At 47.4% G+C, this 26076-nt stretch overlaps 1 protein-coding gene across 5 annotated transcripts in view; it reads right to left on the bottom strand.

Moving 5' to 3' along the window:
• MTMR4 (myotubularin related protein 4) overlaps positions 1-26076 on the bottom strand; it is a 57775-nt gene that overhangs the window by 5044 nt on the left and 26655 nt on the right. For 4 of the 5 annotated variants that reach the window (XM_080388509.1, XM_080388510.1, XM_080388512.1 and 1 more), the window contains exons 3-15: positions 21188-21277; positions 18627-18743; positions 17863-17945; positions 17475-17641; positions 15973-16069; positions 10000-10113; positions 3410-3606; positions 3023-3151; positions 2587-2698; positions 1947-2142; positions 1273-1458; positions 367-537; positions 90-244 (exon numbers count right to left, since the gene is read on the bottom strand). In XM_080388509.1, coding sequence (XP_080244635.1) covers positions 90-244; positions 367-537; positions 1273-1458; positions 1947-2142; positions 2587-2698; positions 3023-3151; positions 3410-3606; positions 10000-10113; positions 15973-16069; positions 17475-17641; positions 17863-17945; positions 18627-18743; positions 21188-21277 — 1814 coding nt within the window. Of the gene's footprint in view, positions 1-89; positions 245-366; positions 538-1272; positions 1459-1946; positions 2143-2586; positions 2699-3022; positions 3152-3409; positions 3607-9999; positions 10114-15972; positions 16070-17474; positions 17642-17862; positions 17946-18626; positions 18744-21187; positions 21278-22794; positions 22914-26076 lie in introns of those variants that run through there. The other variant, XM_080388508.1, reaches the window with a different exon arrangement.

Raw genomic sequence — 26076 nt, 5'->3', positions numbered from 1 at the left:
CAGGTAAAACAGAGGGACTGCAATGTGTGAGGAGGTAAAGAAGGCCTGTGGGTAGGCAGCAACCTGGGCCTGGAGCTCTAGGCTCTTACCTATCCAAACATCTGCCACTGAACTCCTGGCTCTGAGGTCCAGGGGGCAGGTAAATGTCCATGCCATCCTGTCCCAGAGGATGTGGCGAGGAAGCTGGGAGATACACTGCTGTCCAGACATGCAGTGCTCGTACGTGGCACACTGGATGCAGCACCTGCAACAACCACTTACAATCAGAGATGAACGCAAAAGAAAACCCCTCCAAACTCTCCCCACACAGTCCCTGGTGCCTGGCAGATGAAAAGCCTGGAAAACTGGGCCAGCAGCTCTACTGACCTGCTCGGACCCCGGCATATAGAGAAGATTGTGGAAGTTCTTATTGCCAGCCCGTAGGAGGGACCACACAGAGCAGGTACGCTTGTAGATGTTGTGCATCTCTCGCTCACAGGGGCTGTTCCCAAGGAAGGTCCCATAAAGGCAGGAATACGTGTGCTGCACCAGCTTCACCTGCAGCATTAGAAGGGGAATTATTGTCAGGGCCATTGGGAAATGGTGTCTCCCGTCTGCAGGGGAAATGTCTTGCACTCCTCTGGGACGGCTCCCGCACCTCCTACCCAGCTGGTGACCCTACTGTTGTCCTTTTCCACACAGAGCAGACTTAAAAGTGAAAGCAACAGTCAACTGAAACCATACCCATCCCTCTATAACCCTAACCTATATTATTTGATAAGACCGAGATTAATAGCTATTGTTTCCCTAATTTATTTTTAAAAAGTGTTTCAGACTCCTATTGCTGAGATATGCAAATTAGGCTTTTAATCAAAACAGTGCTGCTGATGGTATCTGAATTCACTGGGCTAGAAAGGGACCTGCAGAAGAAGCAATTGAAAGGAACCAGAGAATATAAACCCTTTGTCACTGTGCAGTCTGCTAGGTCCTCTGAGCCTGCGCTGGGAAGGGAGGAGGAAGTTACAAGGAGCTAAGAGAAGCTGGCAGAAGCATCACACATACAGAACCAGGTCAAAATACCACAACTGAAGGGCAGGGCTGGACCCACACAGTGAAGGTATGTCAGGAATGCCAGCAGAGAGTCCCAGCACTACTCAGACACTTGGCCATTTTTAAAGAATTCAACTATTGTTTTCTTTCAGCTACAACTCTCTGTAAAATATCATGGCCTTCCCTCTGCCTCTACTCACTTCTGGCATGGGATAAAGAGATGTTTGCATGCATATCTCTTACCAAAAAAGCTTCATTAAATTCAAAGAGGCAAGGAAATTGCTTCAGAAGCTGATGAACCGCATCCAGCCACTGGAGAAACACTGGGCACTGCTCATTCTGATCTTCCACCTTCTCCTGGTGACCACAGCGATCACCAAACTTGTGACCGAAGTCCAGCCAATCTGATTCAACAAGCACCTGAAAGCCCTGTGAATAAAAGAAAAAACTAACTGCTGACACTCTTCTGTAGGCACACAGCAGGATAAGGCAAAGCCCATCTGCCACTCGCGCCAGGTAAACGCAGGCCTTCTGAAGGGCTGGAAAGCAGGTTGCATTGGTGGTTGGTCTGGGGTCAAACCTGAATGTCAGAGGTTTCCAAACACAAACTAACAGCTGTTATTTCTATACAAGAAAAAAGCTTGGACAACACGCACAATTAGGAGCAGGGAACCAACTGAACCTTGAACACAAGAAGTTATTTTCCACAGTACTTCATCAAGCTGGGCAGAAGAGTGATGTACCATTCACCAAAAACAGGCAGGAAAAGAACATGGAAAAACCCAACACCCACAATTGTAGCTCTGAAACAACACTAAGCTTACTGCCAAATGTGACCCTGCTCCTTTCTCTGGAGACTCAGAGACAAAAAGCTGCCTTTGAACAGACATGAATGAGCAGCCCAGCACAACCCATACCTCCATGGTCCTGTAGTAAGGGTCCAGAAGAATCTTTGCCAGTGCTACAATCTGCGGAGTCCTGTCCCAGCCGTCTGAGCAATGAACCAGCACTGGACGTCCTTCTCTGTCAACTGCACTGGAGACCAGCACTGCTGCCTTTAGCATGACAGAAAGGTGCTGCAGCCACTTGGTACTCTCCAGGGCTGAAAGCCAGCTAAAAGGTGTGCAAAAAGCAAGAAAACAATTGCTTAGCTCTCCAGTGGGAGGATAAATAAATAAATAAATACATACATACACTTTAACTGAAGTCTTTTTGGAGTCCACAATGGAAATCAGTCTTTTCTAAAAGACGCTCAAGAGGAGCCAGCCAGCCTAGAATAAGTACAAAGAATCGAACCCCTAATTTCAATTTTTCCCAGATACAACTCTACATTTTACAAACCCTCAGAGGATACACACAACCAAGTGACACTGAGGCAGTGCTGCAACCCCTTCTGGATTACCAGGGGTGAAAATAAGCAGCGTTCAATCACTGTGAGCACATTCCCTCCATTTTCTGAGGTAGAAACCTGGGACAAGAAAAAGGAAAAGGGAAGGAACCCCCTCCCAGGACATTGACAGATATGATGTCAAACTCAGATAGAGAAAAGTCACTTACTTGCTGGGGTCTGGCACCTGACTGCAGACAGCACGTAGATACTGGAAACTGTTACGGATGGAGTGGATGTTGGCCATGCCCATGAACACGACTTCACAGTTTGGGTAATACTCTAAACGCAACAGAGATGGAAACATTCAGAAAGCTGCTGTCACTGCAGCAACTGCCTCCATACACTTAGTTCAGCTGTCCCCTCACAGTACCATTTCTGGTCTTCAGCAGTAGGTAGGCAGTTTTTCTAGAAAAGCCTTGTGGGCCAGCAGCAATAAATACGGAATAACAGACTGCACGAGCAAGAAGGGGAACGTGGTGCTAGAGACTGAGCACCAAGATGCTGACACACACCCCCACCCCCACCCCCCGCTGTGCTCTAGGACCCCCTTGACAAAGGGGGTCCAAGAGGAAGATGTTCCAGGACGCACTTAGCCCTCTGTACCTTCACATTCGCAGCCACCTCCCTTTGCTCTGTTGGCCACAGCCGCAGTGTAGGACCTAGCATCAAGAATCAGCAGCTTCTGAGGAGCTCCTGCGTTCTCCACGCCTGAACATGCGGTCAGGGATGAGTCTGCAGAGACAGACACGGACTGAGCTCCCAGCACCTCCCTCCCTCCTACAACAGGCCTCCAGTGCCCCCCAGCAATGGCTGTGAATGAGCCCAGGGACCTGCCCTACACCCCGCTGTTAAGGCATGACAGGGCACAGATTATCGACCTGGATATTGGGTTTAAACCTTGCACTGTGACAGCCCTGTTAGCAGCAACACGTAGGTGTAAAAAGTACTAATTCATGTTTAGGAGACTGGGAAGGGAGCGAGCTGTCTCACCAAAGTCAGCATCACAGGCCTCGCTGCCGTCGCTGCTCCCATTGTGTGGCATGCCACCAGATACCTTTACTCCAGGGTTCAAGGCACAGGCTTTGGCAATAGATGTCACAAGATACTCGTCATCAGCATTTCGCCAGCCCCACCAGCTGATTTCAGGCTGGCTGCAGCGTGCAATCACTGCCCCGTTGCGCACATGTCTGCAAAGGAAGCGAGAGCCTAATGAAGCCTCACCTGGAGAGGTGAGAAACAAGCCCAGCAAACTCTCCCTAGGTACAGTCAACACCTGTGCAACCCCCCCTCACTTTGTCTGCTGCATTTACTCTTGCGTTCAAGCACTGAAACAGGGCAGGGCATTTCAAATAACCATTACTGAATAACAGCAGTAGTGACACAGAAGCTGTCACTCGTGTCACGGCCATGAGGAACATGAGAAGACAGCACAGGAGCGGCTAATGGAGCTGGAACAGCCGGCAAAATGAGATCGCAGAGGAGCAGGTCGCTGCAGCGGCTGTTGGGAGCAGCTGGTGCCAGTGGATGGTGACAGCTCCGGGGGCAGCTGCAGCTCCCTGGGCCTCGCCTTGAGGATCGAGGGCTGTGCCCGGGGATCAACTACCACTAAAATGAAACGGGAGTTTCTGCAGCCAATTATTTAGCTTTTAATGAACTGTTTTTATTTATAATGATATACAAATATATACTATTATCTATAAATATATACTATATAAATTGCATATTATTGTATATAGATATGTAAATATCTAAACATTAAACCATAGGGGAGAACTTTAAATAATTATGGTTGTACCTTGGTAAAGTAATACTTATTTTAAAGCTGTTCTGTTCTCCCATTCTCCTTTTTCCTCCTCCTTTAAAGTACATACTGTTGTTAAACCATCTCATTTATCACTTCTAAGCTGGAAAGATTAGCTCACTCGCGTCAGACTGGTTAGTTTCTGGGTGGAGGCCCGAGCTGGTGTTTATTAGCAACCCCTAAAACATGGAAACAGCCCATCCTGGCTGCTGCTTATTGATGCCTAGCAGAAGGCCTGAGGTAGGAGTAAGTGTTCTTTTTTCACATGAACACACCAGTCAAGTCATTCACAAGTGGCCTGGAAAGGGAATGGGCCATTAGGTGACAAAGTTGCTGGTGATACAGAATTATCCAGGAGAGTCTATGGCTGTCTGGAAAAGGTTGCAAAGGACCTTGTGATAAAAAGAGAGCACAGTGTTTAATATAAATAAATGTAAAGTATTTAAAGATGACCAAAGCATAACCCCAGCTATGACACAGAGCAGTTCAGTACAAATCAGCAGCCAAACCTCAAAGACTTTGAGGTGATTGGGGAGCTCTCAAATAGCCTCAGCTCAACGCTCAAAAGAAGCAAAACAGTTAAGAATGTGCTAGCAGTTATTTATATAAGAGTAAGACAGAAAATATGATGGCATCACATCTTATGCATCTTCAAAATGACACAAATTTCTCACCAATCCATCTCAAAAAGGATAACATCGTACTCAAGCCTCCAGAGAAGGGTGGCAAGGACAATCACAGGTATAGAAGAGCTTTGCTATAGGGACAACTTAAGTAGGAAACAACTCCCCACCACAAGAGGACAAGAATGGGTGAGAGGCATAAAAGGTCGTAAAAGATAAAAATGTGCATTTGGAAGATTAGTCTTATTTTTCCCTGACAGAAACACAAACAGGTACTGGCATGGTCGTGCCATATGTTTAACAATTATTTTCCAGACAACAACAAAACAGACAGTGGACTCTGCCACAGTGCAATGTGGAAGTATAAACTGGTTCCAAAATACATTGAAGTCATGGAAGGTGGGTCCACCAAGTGACCATGAAACATGACCACACATTCTTCTGAATAGTCGTTGTAGGAAATCTAAGATATTGGCTGCTCCAAAGATGCACCAGGAAAGAATACCTGCATACTTGTCCCATTTATTACACTTCCCCGAGATGCTGCTCACAGTGCCTGGCTCTTCTTGGAGACAGGGTAATAGATCGGACAGCCCCACACCTCAGTTCTTTACAAGAAGAGAGCTTGCCCCTCCCTATCCCACCACCCCTCATGCAGCACCTCTCTGAAGATGAGCTGGAGTAATAACAAAGATATAGATAAAGCTCCTGACAAACAACATCCAAGTATTTGTCTTTTCTTTGTAGGTTAACAGCTCTGCAGAAGTTGCATTGGTGGCAGAGCTGGGGACGTAATGCTCTAGATCCTAAAGCACACACCAGCACACACCTCAACCCATTGCTCAAAGGCTGTTTAGCTGCCTGCGAGGGCTAATAGAAGCACTCTTGAAGGTATCTCTTTCTCATGCTGCCACCCTGTAAGAGGCCCTGCTGTTCCACAGAAGATGACAGTGCCTACTCATGTCATTTGCTGTAAGGCAGTACACCAAGAAAATGCATCAAGGCTTTGAACTCAATCCTAACAGCGGTGCACAGTATCTCACCAGCAGCTACCGCATTTTGCGGGAACAGTCTTGATTCTCAGAGACAATGTTCCCTTATTCTCCTGAGGCAACTTATCAATAAATGCAGAAAACATATTATCGTTAGTGACATCTCATAGCCACTAGCAATGAAGACTTTAAATTGAAGACTTCCAAAGAAATAATATTCACGTTCAGCCAAGTCAGAATACTGTGAGCTCCTTTTTCTTTCAGCGCTCTCTGCTGCTGTTCTGTTTTGCAAGGTGACTTACAGAGCAGTCACTCCCAGAAGATCTATTCCTGTCTTCAGGATCGCTCAAGTATGGTCAATACAGACAGCAGCAAAGGCTTTGTTTGTACTAGTAAATGAAACTGAGCCAAGGTGCGGACTTAAGCACCAGCCTGTGATCATCCAAGCTTGTTTGTTAACACACCTACAGGTTTTGGCCTGTGCCAACCAGCACTTACCCAAACAGTGCCTGAGCACGTTTTGGGGAAATGCAGATGCTGTGCCAGGGGCTGCTCCCAACAGGCATTTGGATGCAATGGCACTGTCTGGGGTGCAGGAGGTAGAAGAGCTTAGCTGTGTAGGCCACCTGAAGTCAGAGGTAGCATGCTTAAGGTAACACTACAAACATAGCCAAAGAGTCCTACGGCTTCAGAAAACTTTGTAGCACAAACTTCTCAGCATTGCAACAAATGCTGGGCAGAGGTTGGCCTTGAGGTAGCCAGTTTCAACAGACATAGTGACATGCCAATAAACACAAGGAAATACGGCCACCATTGATGAGCGTGAAGTCACTAGCAAGCAGGAAGTATAGCAGATGCCAGCAGACAAATCAAAACCGCAACTGAGCTTGCAGTGAGCTTCCAGGTCAGGGGGGCCCCCATAGCTTGACTCTGTGGTCTCCTGTAAACCCACAAACATATGAACCATTCTGGCCCTTGCTGTGGAACTTTTCTTCAAAGGAAAAAGCTCCTTTCTTGAAACTGGAATGGCAGAAGGTGCCATAGTGTTTTAACATATGTTGACAACATTATTCTTTAGAGCACCTCAGTTTACTTTTAATGACTCAAGAACCTGAAGCCAGAGTATGCGGTGCATTTGTAGTTTATGAATTGAGCTTTTACTCCCAGATTTGCTTGGAGCACAAGGCTAAAGTGCATCTGATACCATCAGTACATGCTATTTAGCCCATAACAATCATCCAGAAAGCATCAAGTCACCTCTCTGTTACTTTCTGGCTGTCAAAGTGCTCATCCACAATGCAAAGTCAAACAGCTTAGCTTAAAACAAGAAAAAGCCGAGAGAGGGTTTACACAGTTGTCACCTAAAGGTTCCCAGCTGAGAGGCACATCTACAAGTGCTTTCATCTCTCAAGTCTCAGCTAAACTCCTGGCTCACTCTGGCATGACCTGAAGAGCCCGAGACTGAGCACTCAGCCATGGTGCTGGAGCAACGCCCACTGGTTTCCCGCTGCTGCCCCAACAGCCACTGCAGCATGAACAAGGCAAGGTGATGCTGAGTGTCTGTGAGGAGCTTTCTCCCTAACATAGTCCCAAGGTCTTCTCAAGGTGGCTGTATAGACAGAGAGTAGTAACAAGGAGCGGCTGGCATACAATGCCCGTCTGCCTCTGCAGTCAGCTAAATAATTAATTGCATCCTTGGCGTTGTTTTACAAGTGAATTGTGCCTGGAGGCTCCTGCATCTCTGCTGTACATCTCCACTGAGGACTCAGAGATGGAGACCTGAACTTCTGCTTTGCTTAACAGCTAAATTACAGATTTTATAGAAAACTGATCATGTGGTACTTTGGTGTCATGTTGAACTGTGACCCAGTGAATTCAGAGTTGCTCTCCAAAAGCTCTGAAGTCTACCAGTCTTACGGTTACAGAGGTCCCTACAGGGATGCACACACTCCAGCTGGGTTCTCCACTCTCTCCTGAACTATGAGCGAGGAGGAGGAGGAACTGAGTGTAGGGCTTTTCATTTCTTCCCCTTTCATGCAGCACAAGGCACTCCAGAAGAAGCCATGGCCCTCATGGAGCCTCCTGGCCAAAAGACTTCAATCTTGAGGGCAAAGGCTAAAGAGTGCATGAAAGTGAGAGATACACATGGGCAAGCACTTGTCCCAACTTGTAACATCACTTGTTGGCATCTTCTCATCTGATCCCAGGCTGCAAAGGGTTGCAGCTCAGCTTCTAAATTACCGGGTACCATTACAGCGGTATTATCAAGCAAGGAACAACGTTAAAGCAGCAAAAAGACACAGCTTTGCCCTCGGCTGGGGAGGTACACTATGGTCTGGCACTGGAGACTGTCATTTTTATCAAAAGTAATCACAAATACAATTAACTTAGCTGACTTGTCTACAGAGAGAGAAAGGCTCCATACGATAAGCAGCACTCATTATTACTCTGCTGCAGAATTTAGTTCTTCCAGAAGTAATACACTCTGTTTTGCCAGCTTCTAACAGCAAACTATATAACATGAAGCTGCAGAGTTAAGGTACCTGTAAATGCACTGGTTTTGTTTCCCGGCTTTTGTGCATCCCAGGGTTGTCCTTTGTTGGACAGCTCTGATATTTTCAAAATTTTTTATATTTGGATATAGTAATTGCTAACACAGAGTCTAAGGCTAGCAATCATAACTTCTATTTACAACATGCACACTGGCTGTGTGCACCTATTCCACCAGCCTCCCATTTGCTTCAAACATGTCAGTCTCCCTGAGGACACGTTTAATGAGAAACCACCCCTCTACCCTGCAAAGCCCCGCTTTATTTGCTGCCTAGCCTCCTGCATCCCCCTGGACAGATTATTTTTGGAAGGCTGACCAGGGAATATTTACCAGCTAATGAACCAACAAAGTTCAGCCACATGCAAACATTTTGTTATGTTACCTAAATGGCGTCAGAACTCTCAGAACTCCATCAAAACAGAAGTGGTTTGCACTTCAGTATTAAAAGTTATATCCAGGCCTGAACACCTAGTTGAGAGCTGGGCCACACAGCAGGCTCCTTTGGGCAAAGATTTCTTTTCTAAGCAGCCATTATGCAAGTACCAATCTGTGAAAAAATTTTGAAACTCAAAGAGAGAGAACCTTGATTTGACATAGTGCTCTTGCTGCATGTCCTGTAGGAGGAAAGTCACCCACATCTTTAGATCTAACGGAAAGTGGGAAAGAAGCACCAAGTGCAAGGTTCTGCATGTGGGCTGGGGCAATACCAAGCACAAGCACAGGCTGGGCAGAGAATGGATGGAGAGCAGCCCTGAGGAGAAGGACTGTGGGGTGTTCGTGGATAAGAAGCTCAACTTGGCCCAGCAACGTGTGCTTGGAGCCCGGAAACCTGTAAGTCTTCTCTGTGGCCCTCAACATAAGAAAGACATGAAGCTGTTGGAGCAAGTCCAGAGGAGGCCACGGAGATGCTCAGAGGGCTGGAGCCCCTCTGCTGTGCAGACAGGCTGAGGGAGTTGGGGTTGTTCAGCCTGGAGGAGAGATGGCTCCAGGGAGACCTTAGAGCAGCTCCCAGTACCTGAAGAGGCTGACAGGAAAGCTGGAGGGGGGACTTCTTATAAGGGCCTGTAGTGACAGGACAAGGGGGAATGGCTTTCAGCTGAAAGAGGGGAGATTTGTATCAGCTGTTAGGAAGGAATTCTGTACTGTGAGGGTAGTGAGACATGTGGCACAGGCTGCCCAGAGCAGCTGTGGGTGCCCCATCCCTGGCAGTGCTCAAGGCCAGGTGGGACGGGGCTAGGAGCCACCTGGTCTGGTGGAAGGTGGCCCTCCCTGTCGTGCGGGGGTGGCACTAGGTGATCTTTAAGGTCCTTTCCAACCCAAACTGTTCTGTCATTCTATGGTTCTCCCTTCTGGAGAACACCCTGCACTACTGTCACAGACTGTGAGCCTAGGGAGGCTGGTGTGTGTGCTGGGAGAAGGAGTCCTGGGAGCAGCATGTTTTCAGGTAGGAGGCAAAAGGAATACACACCGTGAAGACCAGAACACAGCTATTGCTGTCGCCTCTTGCTCCAAAGCCCTGTACGCGTGCCCTCCTAACAGCTTCACAACGCCTACAAGGAAAAGGGCAGCTGTCATGGGATTGGGGAAGAGCACTGCTTTGGTTTTGTGCTTACCTGTACACCACCACAGGAATCCTTTTCCATGACCTAAATGAAGCCACGTTCTCTAGCTCCTTGTCTGTGATCCAGACAGGGACCAGCAGCTTCTGGGGATAACTGGAACAAAGCCTGGAAAAAAGAAAGCACAAAGGCAAGATCAGGACTCAACAATCGTAAAGTCTGCACAAGAGAAGCTGTGCAGAGAGGGCAGGAGCAGCTCACATTTCTCCAAACTCAGCATGCGGGACTTTGGCTCTTCCTCTTTATATCTGTCTCAGTACAGTCTCAGCATGGGAAAAAGTGACCCCAAAAATGCTGTCAGGAATGAACTGGGAGAAGACAACCTCCTTTCACCTCAGGCCTCACCTCCAGACCCATACCAAATACCCCAGTACTTCCCAGGGATGCTTTTGGAACATCCTCTGGATTTAAGAATTCATGAGGGTTTAGGGGAACAGTCATTAATTTACATGGGGTTTTGGTTTTCTCACAGTGCTTGTAAACCCAAAACCACACAGCTTCCGGTAAATGACAATCTGCCACTTTCTGCCTTGCAGAAAACAGGTCACCACTAGCTTTACACATTTCTCTGCAAGGAAGACTTAACTTTCCCCAGAAAGACTGCAATGGTGATTTGGTATATGCTATAATAAAGTGACATGAGGGAGATCTTAAAATACTATCTTGTTCAGTGGGGTGCCAGAAATCAGATTCCTAACACACATTTAGAAGGAATGTTTCAGGGCAGATGGGAAGTAAAGTGAGAGGGGTGAAACTACCTGGCAGGTAAGCTCCAGAGGGTGGGCTGGTGTTCCCCTGAGTCTGGGCTATCCCTGGGCTATCCCAGACGATGGCAATAGGCACGACACAGTGCTTGGTATTATTTAGTTTGTGATGCTAGTGAGGAACTGCCTGCCATGTTAGAAGATGGCACTTCACACAGTGTCTAGACAGCTTCTCAGAAAGCCCCAGGCAGAAAGCAAGGTTGGTCTACAGGATAAGAACAAGGTGAGGAAGAGGAATCCATGAAGCAAAATTAAAGCTGTCAGGTAAGAAGCTGAAGACCAGGATGTCTGTGGTATGACATCCAGGCTTGGACATCTCTGAAATGCCTCAGATTCCATGTGTAAAGTTAGTCAGGAAATTAGAGAAGCATTGAAGTGTGACTGAGAATAAAAGTATGTGGATCTGCAGCAACTTCTAAATAGCTGAGTCTATATGAGAATGGACTTCATCAAAATGAAAACAGTATCAGTCTCCTGGCAGTTCAGATGAAACATTATGGGAGTTGTCTTTTAAAATTGTGGAGAGTCAGTACAGGAAAGGCTCAGGAGCGTATCTTCTAAGAGTTAAGTCACTAAAACCCTGTAGCCTTAGGAAAACAGTCAGAATTCAATAAAGTCCAGGTAGGACACAGGATAGCCTCAAGAAGTTAAGCCAAATTTAAGCAGGATGCATAAAAACAGGCAATGAGATCAAGACAAACAAACTTGTGCTTCTAGGCTAGAATTCCAAAAAACAGAGGAACTGAAAAGCCAGAATAAATTAATATGTTGGCTTAACAACACCTTATAAACTTGATACAAGGCAGATTATTAGTGGTATGCTAAATTTCAGAGTACAAGCTTTGTAGGAAGACTGAAATAGGCTGAGCTAGTGAACAAAGTGTGGTATGTCCCAGGAAAATGTGAAGGTAAAAGTGTGAGGCTAAGTCACCAGCATCCACAAGCAATGCAAAATGTGCACGAACTCAAATCCCAAGCCTAAAGAGAAAGAGAACAGCATTGAGGCTACACTACCAACCACTGAAGCGACAGCAACAACATCCATGAGAGGCTGGAAGAGATGCAGAAAGGCTGCAAGAGCAGAAATTGCCATGGGAGACTTGTGTTGCTTCCACATAAAACAAATTGTCTCATACATTTTCTTGATGCTAAATGCAACATTTTTAGACATAATCAGCTGTTTCTTGGTGCTACCAGCCAAATAATACAGAAGTATTTAACTCTTCCTTTAGTCCTAAGCTACTCCAAAACAGAGTAACTGGAAAAATCACTTTGTTGAATTCTGCTGTGTGATGAATACTGTAACAATATTTTTACAGGGGATAAGCCTCCCATGACAGTAACAATGAGTTTCAGAAAAGGGGGAAAGAAAAAAAAAAAGCTTGCAGATGATATGATGGTTATTTAAACATGCTATTCAATGGCAATACAAAATGCATCAAAGATCAGAAAGAGCTGGCAGGGTAAAACAGTGAACAAAAGAAGGGTTTTAGAAATAAAAGGATAACCTTCAGAGAGGGGAAATGTTTCCAAAGGACATTAGAGAAGCCAAATGTACACCTGAATTAAAAAGTTGAAATGAGACATGTTGTGCAGTTTTTGAGAAATGACCTGTTAGAAGATTGAAACTCTGAAGACCTTTTTCAAACGTCTTGTAGGTATCAGCCAGCTACTGAAATTGAAAGTCTAATAGATCAGCAGGATCACTACCGAAAATCAAAACTACTTGCACTTATGTTCAGCAGAAGAACCCACAAAGAATCTGCCAGACCTAACCCTGTTTTACAAGGGACAAGGCACGTGAAGACACTAACATGGAAACGTCTGCAGGGGAAGTTTAAGAACAATCTGTTAGGAACAAGGAGTAACTCATCACCAGGACTAGATGATGCTTGGTATTTCCACTGCTACCCAAACGCACACCAGGTGAAAGATTAACTGAGATGTGTAAACTTTTGCTTACATTGGCTTGGGTGCCAGAGGAACGAAAGGTGGCAAACACGGTATCAATTTTATAAAAAGGTCTCCAGGGTGAATGTGGGAAACCACTGAAGTCTGACTTCTGTACCAGCAACTGACTGTCACAGTTGGTGCAAGGGTAAATACGGTGCACTTTGAAAGAGTCAACGCAACTTTTTTCTGGGGGGAGGTTGCACCTCACGTATGTAGTTTGCTGGAAACATCACCAAACGAGCAGATAAAGCTCATGTGGCTGACAAGCAATTTGGATTTTCAGAAGTGTTTTTTCTGATTTGTTTTCTTGTGTGTTTTTTAACAGGTGGCTCACCAAAGACTTGAAGGAAGCTTCTCTTACGAAACAGTAACTCTTGAAAATAAATGGCACAGAACTTCAGTGGCCATTTTTCACAACAAAGGGAACACTAAGGAGAACCATGCTTGTCCCTGCATTGTGCAATACGCTCACTTGAAAAAGATGAGCAGTGAAGCAATGAGGATGACAGACGGGTGGCCTGAAACACCACTGGGACCACGCTGACCCAGCACACTAAAAGAAACATTTTTGAAACTGTGAGGTTTGATCCCAGAAAAAGGTGGCTTTAACACCACAAATGTATAAATCAGCAGAAGCCAAACCTACGGACAAGGACTGATGAAGCATCTTCTTACCACAAAGGTAACAGCCAGTCCAGTGAGAGAGCTTCCTTCCCAGAAAGCAAGCACACACATTTTATTGCTAACTGCCCTTGTAGGCTTATTGTCTACACATTCATACGGCAAATACAAGCAAGAACACTAATTATCACTTTACCAATAAAAGCGAAGGATAGTACTAGAATTTGTAGAGAACTGTTACAGAGTAAGACAAAGTATGAATTAAGAGCAGTCACAAAAACAAGCAGGAAACATCAGCTGTCTAAACCTGTAACGCAGAACTCCAGACAGCTTTTTTCCTCATAAAATCAAAAATAAATAAAACCACAACTGTAAAAAGATCAAAGCTGAGAACAAGTGTCAACAATGAAGAAAAGGTGAATGTTTTTCCCTTTTTGAAGCAACTAAACCTGTACCAAACCCACCAGCATTAAGGTCAATATGAGACAACATGGGTACACCAGATGGGTAATGTCAGAATGTGCCCATTTCTCTGGGTATACAGATCACTGAAGATGTGAGCCACAGAGATCATGTAATGATTTTATTATCATTGTATGCTGAAATAGTATACTTTTATCAAGACTGAAGGAGTGGTTATTATATGCCTGTATTGCTCTAATTTTATGATGGCTGTCACCAGGAAGAAGATAATAGTTTCCAGATAAGGACATCTCGAAACAGACTTGAAAGACAGCGAACAAAGCCATTACCTTGGAGTATCCTATCTCTAACAACACTGGTTTGCTAATGCTGGGAAGTAAAAGATAAAAAGACTATAAACAGTTAAAAAGTAACCCGATTCCTGTGAATAGAGGCAGGTGGTAATGATCAAAAGCCAAGGCAGGATTTAAAGACACACTCCCCGAAGCAGCAAGAGAGAAGTGGTTTCTGAGTTGCACGAGCAGATCACACACCTCTGAGATCTTGGGATGTCTGCAGAAAGCTATGACCTGCCAGGATGCTGCCAGGATCCCCAGGTAGGAACCCAGCAGATGAAGGAAAGCAAAACCAAGCCTGCATCCAGCTTGCTGAGGTTTATTTCAAGTTCCTTCTTCCCTGGTTTGGTTGAAAATAAAACAGTCAACTTCTCTAAAGGCAGATAATTGCTGTTTATTACTGGCCAGGAAGCAAACCACAGATGGTCAATCTAAGTTGAACTTTCTGAAATAATCAGAGGGAAGCACATCCCAAAAATCAAGCAGCAGAGGAAGCCCGACTGCTCTGAAAGACATGCAGAGATTCTGCCTAGGGCAGGGACCTACAGGTTGTGCACTCCCAAACCTCAGCAGTTCAGGAAAAGCCATTTTCATTTGACATCCATGGAGAAACTGCATAAATGCCATCAAAGTCACGTTAACAGTCCAAAAGTGACAATGCTGTCAATATGGCCAAGTAGAAACTGTAAACCAAATCCCAAATCTGGTGCCTGCTGCCTGGACTCTTGAGGAAGAGAGAAGAGAACAGGCAGAAAAACACCAGGATTTCCCCCAGGCCAGCGTGCCTGAGGCTTCTCATAGTTTGCACAAGAAACTGGTGACCTGGAACTATTCAACACATGGGTGATGGGCGTGCCTTTACTGGCTGAGACATCAAGAGAAGACTGAGGGGTATCAGTCGTTTCAATAAATGGATTATAAGGAATGCAGAAATGAGTATGTCTGTCAAAGCTTAATAAAATCCTGTTGGCTTAATGCCACCTGCTGCAAAAAATGCAGCAGCACTTCTCCAAGAGCTCCTGTGCTCTTCTCCAAGAGGAGACAGGCTGCAATCACTGATGTGCTGCGGGGAGAGGCTTTCTAGAGATAACCAATCTTTTGCTCACAGGGGACCACCTCCAACACTAGATCATCTAAGACTTGACATGCCGTCATGATGGAGAGCCCACACCTCTGGGAATCTGCCCCAGCACAGCACCATGCTCCTGGGGGAATGATTTTTTTTTTCCTCCCATGTCCAGTTTGAACCTCCCAAGCTGCACCTTGTGGCTGTTGCCTCTCATTCAGTTATCTGCCACTGTCAGAAGAGTTTCACTCCATCACCTTCATAAATGCCCTTCAGCAGCTGTAGTCTGCAAGCGGATCACACTTTAGCCTCTTCTGCACCAGACAGAACAAGCCCCACTCATTCCCCAGGCTTCTGAGCATCCTGACAGCCCTCCACTGGCTTGCCCCCAGTTTCTCAACAGAGCTGAAGAGCTGCCCAACTTTACCAAAACTCTGTGTTTTTCATTTCAAACAGTGCAAGCACTTTAGAGAGAACAACTGACCAGGAAAGGCAATCAATCCTGTGATTAACTGTTCCTCCACGACTTCAGGGATGAATTATGGCCACCACATTATAAACTACCTAGCAGCATTTGCAATTGCTGCTAGCTCTGGTGTTTGGACTGTATTCCTTCTTCAATTCCACAATGCAAAAGGCAGAAAGAAAGGGGATCTGGCTCATATGCTGATCTGCCTGAGGGTTATCAAGGCCAGGAAGGAGGATTAGCTAGAGTCTGACTCACCCACTGCTCTGAACAGGGATTGTGAAGGGAAGAAGGTAAGGAAAGAGGAGAGTGGGGAGCGCCTGGTGGTGAAACACTCACTTGTAATTGTTGTTGATGTCAGAGACGCGCCAGACATTCTGCAAGTCAAAGCCCATCCTCACCAACTCCATCTCAAATCGGTATCTCACATGGTCTCCTGGAAGAATAGAGCACAAGGTATTTACTGACAGCTAAGCAGAACTGATGAAATCCAAACACATCAGTGGCAGCTCCATAGCAGCTATCAATAGGCTGGAGACAAACTACAGGACAGCTGGATGGCAGGGATCTTGCTTCAGAAGCCAAAGAGACTTGTCCCTCACAGGGGCTCCTCTGCTTATTTTGTCAAGTCAGACCATCTCTCAGTGTCAGGGCACAGAGTGGACGACGAAAGCCTTCCCACATCAGTGTGGGAGTGGGGGGGGTTAATTTAATCCACTTTTGCCCTTCTGACATAGATGGCTTCCAAAGTGGATGTCAGGAACCCCATGGCAGAGCAGTACTGAGCACCCACACCAGGCAGTTCCTTCTTCCAGACTGCTCTCTCAGAAGCTGACTCAGGGTTTGCTCTCTTATGTTTTAGCCTTGACTTACAAATTCTGGATGCCTTTGTTGCCTTAATGTCAAATCTTGTTAATAAATAAATACTGCAAAGCTCTTTGCCTCATTCATATCCTGCAGCAACAATTTCCACAGGCAAGTTTGTTTATACTAGAGAATACTACTTTCTCTAAAGGAAAGACAGCAAACCCCTCCCAATGGCTGGTGTTTGGGACACAGTAAGAACAGATAGTTTAGTGTTTCTCTTTCAGCTATACTGTTCAACCCCATCCCTCCATCCCAAACTGTGTATGGGCATTTCATGCAGGCTACTGCTTCTCTCCTCTTGTATCAGCACATTTTTAAGTCTAAAGCCAGGTTCATCACTCATTTTAATCCCCTTTTATTAATTATGAAGCTGCTTAAAGAAAAAGAATAGCAAGTGAACTTTGCGTTCCCAGAGAAGGGAAACTCGCAATCCACACGAGGGCACCATCCCAGCTCTGATTTTCTCCTTATGGATTCAGATGTTATTTGTGCCTCCACAAAGATGAGCCAGACATCTCCACAGACCTATCACAGGAATGTCACTGCATTTCTAGGTGCTGGAGAAGAGATGCAGATGGATTCGTATTAATTATGCTGCCTCAAATCTGATGATGTTTACTATACAGGGACAAGACTGCTTGAGCTCTCCATCATCATGATGACAGTACAAAGTGCGGGATGTTTTCTTCATTCACAAGGAGAAAGGGAAAAGCTGCTTATGTGCAGCTGGCTCAGAATGCTCCTTATTGTGCTTATTACTATTACTCTTTTTACTGCGCTTGTTATCCAGCCACACTGGGCCATCAGCTGGATCTCTAGACCAGGTATAGGATGCCCCTCAGCAAGATGAACTTGGGCTATGGCTACAGCAGAGATTTAAGACATAGCCAGACATCAGTTTATGAAAAACAGTTCAAATTGCGTTGCAGTGCTTCTGGACAGAAAAGCAGGAAGGGGACACACCAGCAGCTTACCTGGACGGCAGAGATGGGCATGTTGATCCTCCTCATCAACACAGACTCCTAAGCACCACGCATGGTAGGCAAATGCAAACAGGTCCTCAGGCTTAGCAGGGCGGGCAATGGCTCGAGTTAGCCTCTTCAGCCACTCCTGGCACTGCTTAAAGGTGGAAAAATGGCACCTACAAACCCAAATGCACATTATCCTCAGTGGATACGTTCATCCAGCCAAGACAGACAGGAAGCTCTGCTCCACTTAACCAGTAAAAGGGACAAAATACCAAGTCTTAGTAACCCTGGCCACAAACAGCTCCATTCCAATGGCAGCACAGAGGGAGACACCAGAGCTGATCACGGCAACTGGCCTGCAGTGGCATCTACAATACAGCAATAAACTGGATACCTGATCACTTTGGAGTCCTTGCAGACAATGTGAAGCTGGAACATATCCCGACACTCCACACTTTCCATCATCCTCAAAGGCACCTGCGAGGGACCAACATAGGGCATGACAAGACATACCACATCACATAGCAGACAGCAGCCTTACCCGCAGGCCCATCACACAGAGTCATGGCTTTATCAACATCCATGAGCTTCTAATTCTAATTACAAACCCGCTCTGAGGTCTGTGAAGGTTCACGACTCAGCATAGGGCCTCCTTCAACAATTACTATTCCAATTTCTATTCTGTCCCTGTGCAGTCTCCCACCTGGGGCCAGTAACTGACTAAATCACATCCAGACAAGCACAGGTAACAGCCAAACAAAAGCTGCAATAAGAGATGGCAAGTCAAGACAGCTAGAGAAAGCCTCAGGCTCCCACTGTCTGATTCTGAGTTGCTGGTCTCCAGGTAGGAGAAGTCTCATTAAAACAGGCCTGCAAGACACCTTAACAGTCTTAAAACCATGAAGTTTAATGCTTGAATTTGAAGAGAACAGCAAAAGAAAGACTAATTATTATCCAGAAGAAAACCCCATCCACACACCAAAACTAAGCAGCAAAACAGCAACTGCATGACCAGCAGTAACTAGACACAGCATCAGGTTTGGCATCCTTCAAGAGGCACAGTTCCCATGCCACAGACCATAGAAATGGCTTATGCCCCCCTGAAATACTGCAAGAGATTATGGTTCAGGCAGCAGGAACAGGCAGATCCAGACTTACATTGATCACAGAATCCTTGAATTTGATATGAAGCCGGTAGTTGGAGATGGCAATCACAGCATCATTTGCATGGCCAAGATACTCCACTCCCTCGCCCTGCAACACAGTGAATGGGACCTGGAAGGGAGACATCACTAATTCATGACACATGCAGAGTACTTTGCGCACCATAAATGCCAAGAACCACTCTTCCTACAGCCTCCGCAGTGCATCTCCCGTGGGAAATCATTCACAGCAACATGCTCTTCAGGCACAGAGAACAGACAACAGCACAAAACAGCACTGGTACCCGCTGCCCAGCCCCATGAGATGCACATTCTTCCAAGGATGCCTCAGGAGCCACTGAGCACCTTCTAATGGATGATTACTTGCAGAGGATAGGTGCGACCATAAGTGCTATGTACGCCAAGTACCAGTATCTGGCAGCAAGGGTGTTGCACAGGGGCTGAGGAATTTACAGTCCCTGCTTTTCGAACAGGGTAAATGCAGTCCTAGCACAAATGGTACGATAAAGGACACAACTTCAGGCACTGCTCAGACATGAGTTGGGGAGTGCTCTGCACAGCCCCCCAAGGCAGTGTCGCATATGATCCTGCTGCATCATTTAAATGAAGGGGGCTCTTAGAAGCACTACAAGACTCAGTGGTACCAACCCAGGTAAGTAAATTAATCAGTTTTTCCCTGATTTCCACTGACAAGGCTCTGAAGGAATCTCTATGTACAGCAATTTGTATGATTGAGGAAACTTCATTAAAATTACCTGCATTAGAATTAAAAAAAAAATAAAATAACCAGATAATCAAGTGTCTTTCTGCTTTTCACTATCAGCCCAGACATGCCATAGCTACTTTTAAAACCGGGGATACTGGCAGATGGCCAAGTTTGACTTGTCTTTTCTTGTAAAAAAAAAAAAAAAAAAAAAAAAAAAAAAAAAGGGTAGAAAGCCTGAAATTCACCAGGACCCTTTTTCCTTCGCCAAGTAGACTCCTCATTGTTCCCTGAATGTTACCTACACCAGGCGATGTTGGTAACCAATTATGCAAAAGATGTCATGAAGCTTTATCATTTCAGCCAGAGCCCTTTACTTGCCAGTCAGGGCATCTGACGAAACAATTCATTACACCAAGTAGTACAAGTCAGACCACCTTGTCTTTATTTCTAAGTTGTTTCTATGGCTTGGGTATATGCTGCCTAAAAATTGAGTTTCATGGGTTTTAGACTCTGTGTGCAAGTGACAATTGTACTAACAACTTCTCCCTTCTTAAGTTTCTTGTACAGTAATAACAACTTTAGACTGGCATCTGTCTGAATACTCTTTTAGAGTGTTAATTATTAGACATTAAGGGAATATACTCTATTTCTGCATTTTATTTATGCACACTTGCCAGAGCTGTTTTTAGTTGGCATGTGTTTCTTCTGCTTACGTGGCTCTCTCACACAGCAACAGAAGGGAGACAGTTTAGAAAAGGGATGGTAAAACTGCAAGAACTGACAGAGGGAAATCCTGGAATAAACTGACAGGTGCCTGAATACAGCTTGTTATCAAGACAATGGTATCCTTTTAGACTTTACTTGATATTAAAATAACAATTTACTGAAGGCAAATTACCCTTCAGGAAGGGTGAACTTTACACTCCTCCGCACAGAAGACTAAAGCAGGTTCTGCTCTTCTCCAGGTAGTCTCAGCTCAGAGTTGTCTCAACAGCTTCACCTCCCGAAGCCTGCAGACCTGCAGCCTTGACCCCATGCAAATCCTCAGCCTGTGTTTGTTCCTTCAAGTCAATTCTCCTGTTGCCACATTTCAGTCCTTGCTTTTATCAGCACCGTTTACCAAGAAGATGCCAATCAGAGCAAACTCAAATACTGCAGCAGCAGTGAGAAGTTAGAATGTCAGCCTAGCTCCAGTCATAGGGGGGAGGATGAGCGCCAGACTATGTTAAAGGAAGCAAACACCATGAGCCTTTGGCTTCCACTGTTCAGAGTACCGCCCTTGCTGCACAGCAGCAACAGTACCCAGGTCTCTTTCAAGGGGCCTTTTGCAGCAGGAGGCTGGCACCATATGGAGGTTTCTCTTTCCAACAGCTCTGCAGCAGGAAAATGCCAGGAGCAATGTGTACTAGGGCCAGATCAGCCATTGCAATTGCATGGTACGGCTACACAGGCACAGCAAAGCCCGATATTCTCTGGGAATGTCTACCTGCTGCAGAGAGCTATGCAGAAAGCATCATAGTTTTTCACTGTCAGCACAGGCAGAGGACAGGGAATACCCAGGACGGCTCTCTATTGAATCATGCTCCAGCCGTATTTCCAAGCAGCAGATGTGATGCTGTACAAATTGCAGCATCTTGGCAGGGCTCGGAAGGCAGGGCCAGGGCATACAGAACTGCCGTCAGCAGCCTCCACATACGTGGAAGGACCTGCCAGTCCAAACGTGACCTACAGCACTGGCCAGCCCACGGCTTCCAGAACATGTCCAGCACTGGAGAACTGCTCTCAGGTTTCACACTACCAGAGTTGAGCCAGCTGCATCCCAAAGCTGTTTCAGTTTTTTCCTTCCTTACCTGCAATGACTCTTCCTCCTTTACAAGCTCTTTCGGGGGGAACAAGTCCTTGGCTTGGATATACTCCAAACTGGGAGGGCCTTCCTCACCCTGCATTGCAAAGAAAACACAGATTGAGACAGGCTCCAGCCAGCTCCAGCCAGCATGTATTATGAAAAGCCAAAAATCACAGTTGCTGGATACTCATGGCACCCCGATACCTTGGGCATTTCCTGGACCTGTGCACAGAAACGCCTGTTCTGCCTCCAGACCACACTCTCTGCATTGCAGGACCCCAGCAGTTCCTCTGGCTGTTGCAGAACACCCACAGAACAGTGAAAGGCCAAAGTAGGTCTCCAAGTGCTGTCTCTTCCAACCACGTGGTATTTGGAAAGCCAAGCAGATACACCTTGACCACGTACAGGACCTTGGACTGATGTGACAGGAGTCTATCATGTCAAATGTTACCCCATTACCTTCACTATGGCACCACAGCAGAAACCGTAACACAGAGGGCTTCCATCTACAGTGCAGCTTCAACCTACTCTTCCTCCTCTTATGTTCATAAGGATTACTTATTTTTGGGAATTTTCACTTTCACCCTTAGCCCAAAAAAATCTGGGAAGAGCCTGAAGCTTTTTCAGGAGAAGACACAAGAGTGAAACTTAACCCTGTAAAAACGGCATCTAAGTGCACCCAATTCACAACATGCATTCCTGACTGGTGACAGCACCCAAGCAGGGCATTCACCCTCCAGGCAGCTAACATGTCTAACCTGTTCAGACAGACACCCTAGAAAGCCCACAGAAGCCTCAGAGAAGTGGTCTGAGATGACACACCAAGCCTGGACACACCATCCTTGGAAAAGTAGAGTGTCTCAGTTTGAGATCTGTGAATTTTCAGTCACTCATGAAATCTTGGTCCCAACTGTTGCCAGCCGTCACCCCACATTCTCTCAAACCACTGGCTTGCTGTACAAACAAGCAGCATCTAGACACTCAGCTGAGGATGCTCACCGCTGGAAGCCCAGGAGGACAGCGTTAATTCCACATGTATTTGGTGTGGGAATATTTCTTCAGAATGCCTCTTGCTCTCTAACTACAGCTCCTCTAGGTCTAGCATTTATTAGGAAATACTCTGTTCTATAAGCATTAAATAATATTGTAAAATGAAACATCTTTCTGGATAAGTCACCCAAGCTATAACCCCAAATTTCAATCTTAAGAAACAGGAGCCCAATCCTTTTGGCTTGGTTGTCTTAAATTATGCTGAACCTCCTTACATAGGTGACAGCTGCTGAAGCCCTGGCACCCACAGGTACAGCCCAACCTGAAGCACTCCCTGGACCTCAGAATGGGGCAGCCAGACCCCGGGTCCAGAGGTACCTGTGTGCATGCTGCTCATAGCTAGCGTAAAATTCAGCATCATCCCCAGCTGGAGGCAAAAGCACTGCCCCTCCTCACCCACTCAGCCGGTCCCTGTGTAAGGCTGCGAGAGACACAGGGTGCAGCACACGCTTCAGCAGCCACCGGCTACTGGAGACCACAGGGGGCTTGGGGGCCTCTCCTGCCAGCAGCTCACTGATGCTGAGGCACTAGCCCAGGAAAGCACAAAGGAAAGGTGCGTGCCTGTGTACAGGTGCAGCAGCTGGGAAGCATGACATTCTCTCCCATCACCCCTTCGCAGCTCGTAAAGAAATCCCAGTGAGCAGCAGGAACTGGAACAGGGCAGCCTGAGCTCTCCACCAGTCTGGGTGTCCTTGAGTCCCTCCTCGACTGCAGCCCAGGTCAGGCAGGAGGCTGAGCATTTCCTTCTGCCACAGCCCCATCCCAGGGTATCAGCAGGGCAGGGGGCTCAGGACCCAGCTCTCTTCACAAGCCAGCCACTCCTGAAGCCCTCAGGCCACAAGTCCTTGGGGGGGGGGGGGGGGGGGGGGGAGGGGGGCTTTCTGCAGGAAGGGACATCAGACCTCCTCTTAAAGAAACTCCTTTCCTCAAAGATATAAAAGATGCAGAGCTCAGGACCCCCTCCCACTACATCACCATCCTGACAGCATCAGCACAGGAGGGGGCCTCGCATGCTGCAGCCATGGCAGGAGCGCGGAGCTCCCCTGGGGTCAGCTGCTCTCACACGGTCATTTTCCAGCTCCGGGCAAGGGCCGGCGGGGCCTGTGTGGCACGGCACACTCCCCAGGCCTGCCGGCTGACTTGGCCCGCGGTGCTGGGTGCCTCTGTGCCCTTGGGCCCGGGCAGGGCAGCGGCACAGCAGGGACAGGGGCCAGAGAGTCCTCCAGCAGCACGTGGGAGGGAGGAAAAGGGGATCCCCCTTTTGCAGGGGGATGGCACGCCAGGCCGGGCAGATCCAGGGCAGGAGGATCCGCATGGAGCCCGGCATCAAGGACAGGCCTTATCCAGGGCAACCGACTCAGCATGGGAGCTGGAGAAAGCAGCTGGCTTACAGCCCCACTTGTATGGAGGAGAGGAGGGGGGCAGAAAACAGCAGCACTTACAAAGCAGTTGAGCATGGAGCAGGAGACGCGGCCTGGCAGACTCATGTTCACTTCCCGAGGCGGCAGCTGGGCTGGGCGCGCGCAAGCAGCATCTCCTTCCTCTGCCCCTCTGCTGCTGCCGGCAGCGGCTCCGAAACCGTCCCCCCGGCGCTGCCGCAGCCTCCCCGCTCCGCCGGGAAGGGCAGGAGCATCCCTGCCGGCCCCAGCAGGTGCCCGCCGCCGCTCGCCGCTGCTGACAATGGAGGGAGGGCGGGCGGAGGACGGCCAGACTCCACCTACCTCTGAAGGCCGCCGAGCACGGCTCTGCCGTCCGAGCGTCTCCCTGACAGGCGAGACAGAAAATGGAGAGACCGACGGAGGGATCACCCCTCCTCTCGCCCTCCAGTCCCCAAACCAGAGCCGGCACCCTGCCGATGGGTGGATGCCAGCGCCACATCCCCTTCCTCACCGAGCCGCCAAGCGGAGCAGCTTGCCGGGAGATGCAGTGCGGGCCTGATGGCGTGTGCGGGAACACTGGGAACAATGGCAGCGAGGAGGCTTTGCGCCCCAGCGCCGAGCCCTACGCCCCAGCTGATGCTTTCGGATGCTCAGCAGGGAGCCTCCTGCTGCAAACCTTTGCCTTCGATCCTCCCCCCGGCCTGGAGGTTGCCCGGGGTCCCCTCTGCCTGCTCAGGGAGGGGAGGACAAAGGAGCTGCCCTGCTGCTTCCTCACTGCTGAACACCCCCAAGCCTTTAAGTCCCCCTCCCAGGAGCTCCCAGGTGTGCAGGGAGCAGCTGGATGTCTCTGGCTCCCACCAGCACCCACGTGCTCGAGCTTGGTCCCTGGTGTGCATAAGGTTCCCCAAGGCCACCGCTCCCCTTGCTGGCTACCTGGACAGTTAGTTCCCGCGGGAAGTTTCACCAACTCCAGTTTAGCAATGCTTGCAGACACTGGGGACATGTCTCGGGTGCAGGAAACACTGCAGGTTGAACACCCAGCTCCTCACTGCAGCCCTCCAGGAGCTTCTTTTACTACCTGTCATTTGTCAAGTCCACAAGCAAACAGCAAGCTCCTCAGGCCACAGCCCAACCCAGGAGCCACAGGACAGCAGACTCCTGGGCAATGCCATCTCCATTTCTATCACCAGCTGTGGCTCTGCCCTCCACCTCCCAGCAGAGCCGGAGTGACAATCTCTTTCTTAAAATGCAAAACTACAACCTGGCCCTTCATTAATCTTCCAAGGGCCAGGCCCAACTATTTTGCTCAAATCACACCAGCTTTTTTTTCTCCTGGACAATCGAAAAAAAGAGCACAGACTGTAGCCATTACACTTCTCTTACATGGGGGTGCTTCAAAGACACCACAGACAGCTCTACCTAGCAATACCAACAGCACCACCAACAGCATCTCAAAAGGTTTTTCTCAAGTCAGATAAAAGATTTGGGCATTTCTCTGCATAGTCGCTATGGGTTAATTATTCTGAGCTGCTTCGACCCAGGGACGGCTTAGCAACACCCAGACCTGCGACCCTGCGCCCATTGTCACTGCAGGGCGGCAGTGCCCAGGCAAAAAGCTGTTCATTAAGACTCCCTTGCTGAGAAAACAAACACACAGACTGCTCCACAGGCCACAGTCACAAGGGCTTCACTATTCAGGATAAAAGCTCTAGAAGAACAGTAAGCCATGAAATCCTCTTACCACCTTGGGCTCTGTCCTGCTCCACCACTTGCCAGGTGCTGCCCAGCCTCAGGGGCACCTGACTCCAGCCAACACACACAAACCCAAGCATGTTTGCATTACTTACAAAGTCAACACAACATGAACAGAGGGTTATGGACGAGGTTATGGATTTGTCTTGGCCAAATCTGAGTGGCAGGAAAGGTGCCCTGCTCCCTGCAGGTTCTCCTCTGGGATGAATGCCAGAAGACTGCTGAGAAACCAAAGGTGGAAGGAACCTTTTATATTCAAAAGAAAGCATAGCTATATAAACTGTAAAACCAGCATTATTATTTTTTCCTGACATGTATCAGAAGAAAAGCAACAAAGCATGTCTGTCAGCAACAGCTGAAGCACAGAAAGTCTCTCAGGTAGTCAGACCATACATTGCTATTTAATATATTAAGTGCATACAATGCATGACCAGCATTTGTAACATACAAAACCACAGACAAGGCAAGTAAGAGGTCTGCTCCAACCCACAGCAAGATCTTTTAGGACCAGCGCTCAGTTCAGGGCCTGGCACAGGGACTCTTCCCAGCTCGAGTTGCAGAAGGACCTTTGTAACCCTAAGCTGCAGCTGTGCAGAGTTAAAAGGTTGCTCATCAGATCATGACTTTGAATTTCCAACCTAAGCTGACCTGAACATCCACAAATAGATCTTCTCCCACTTTACTAACATATTTTTGCACTTCTAGCATTAAA

This window comes from Falco punctatus, assembly GCF_963210335.1.
Source record: "Falco punctatus genome assembly, chromosome: 1".
Lineage (NCBI taxonomy): Eukaryota > Metazoa > Chordata > Aves > Falconiformes > Falconidae > Falco > Falco punctatus.
The sequence above is the reverse complement of the archived record's forward strand: the minus strand, read 5'-3'. Positions and strand labels throughout refer to the sequence as shown.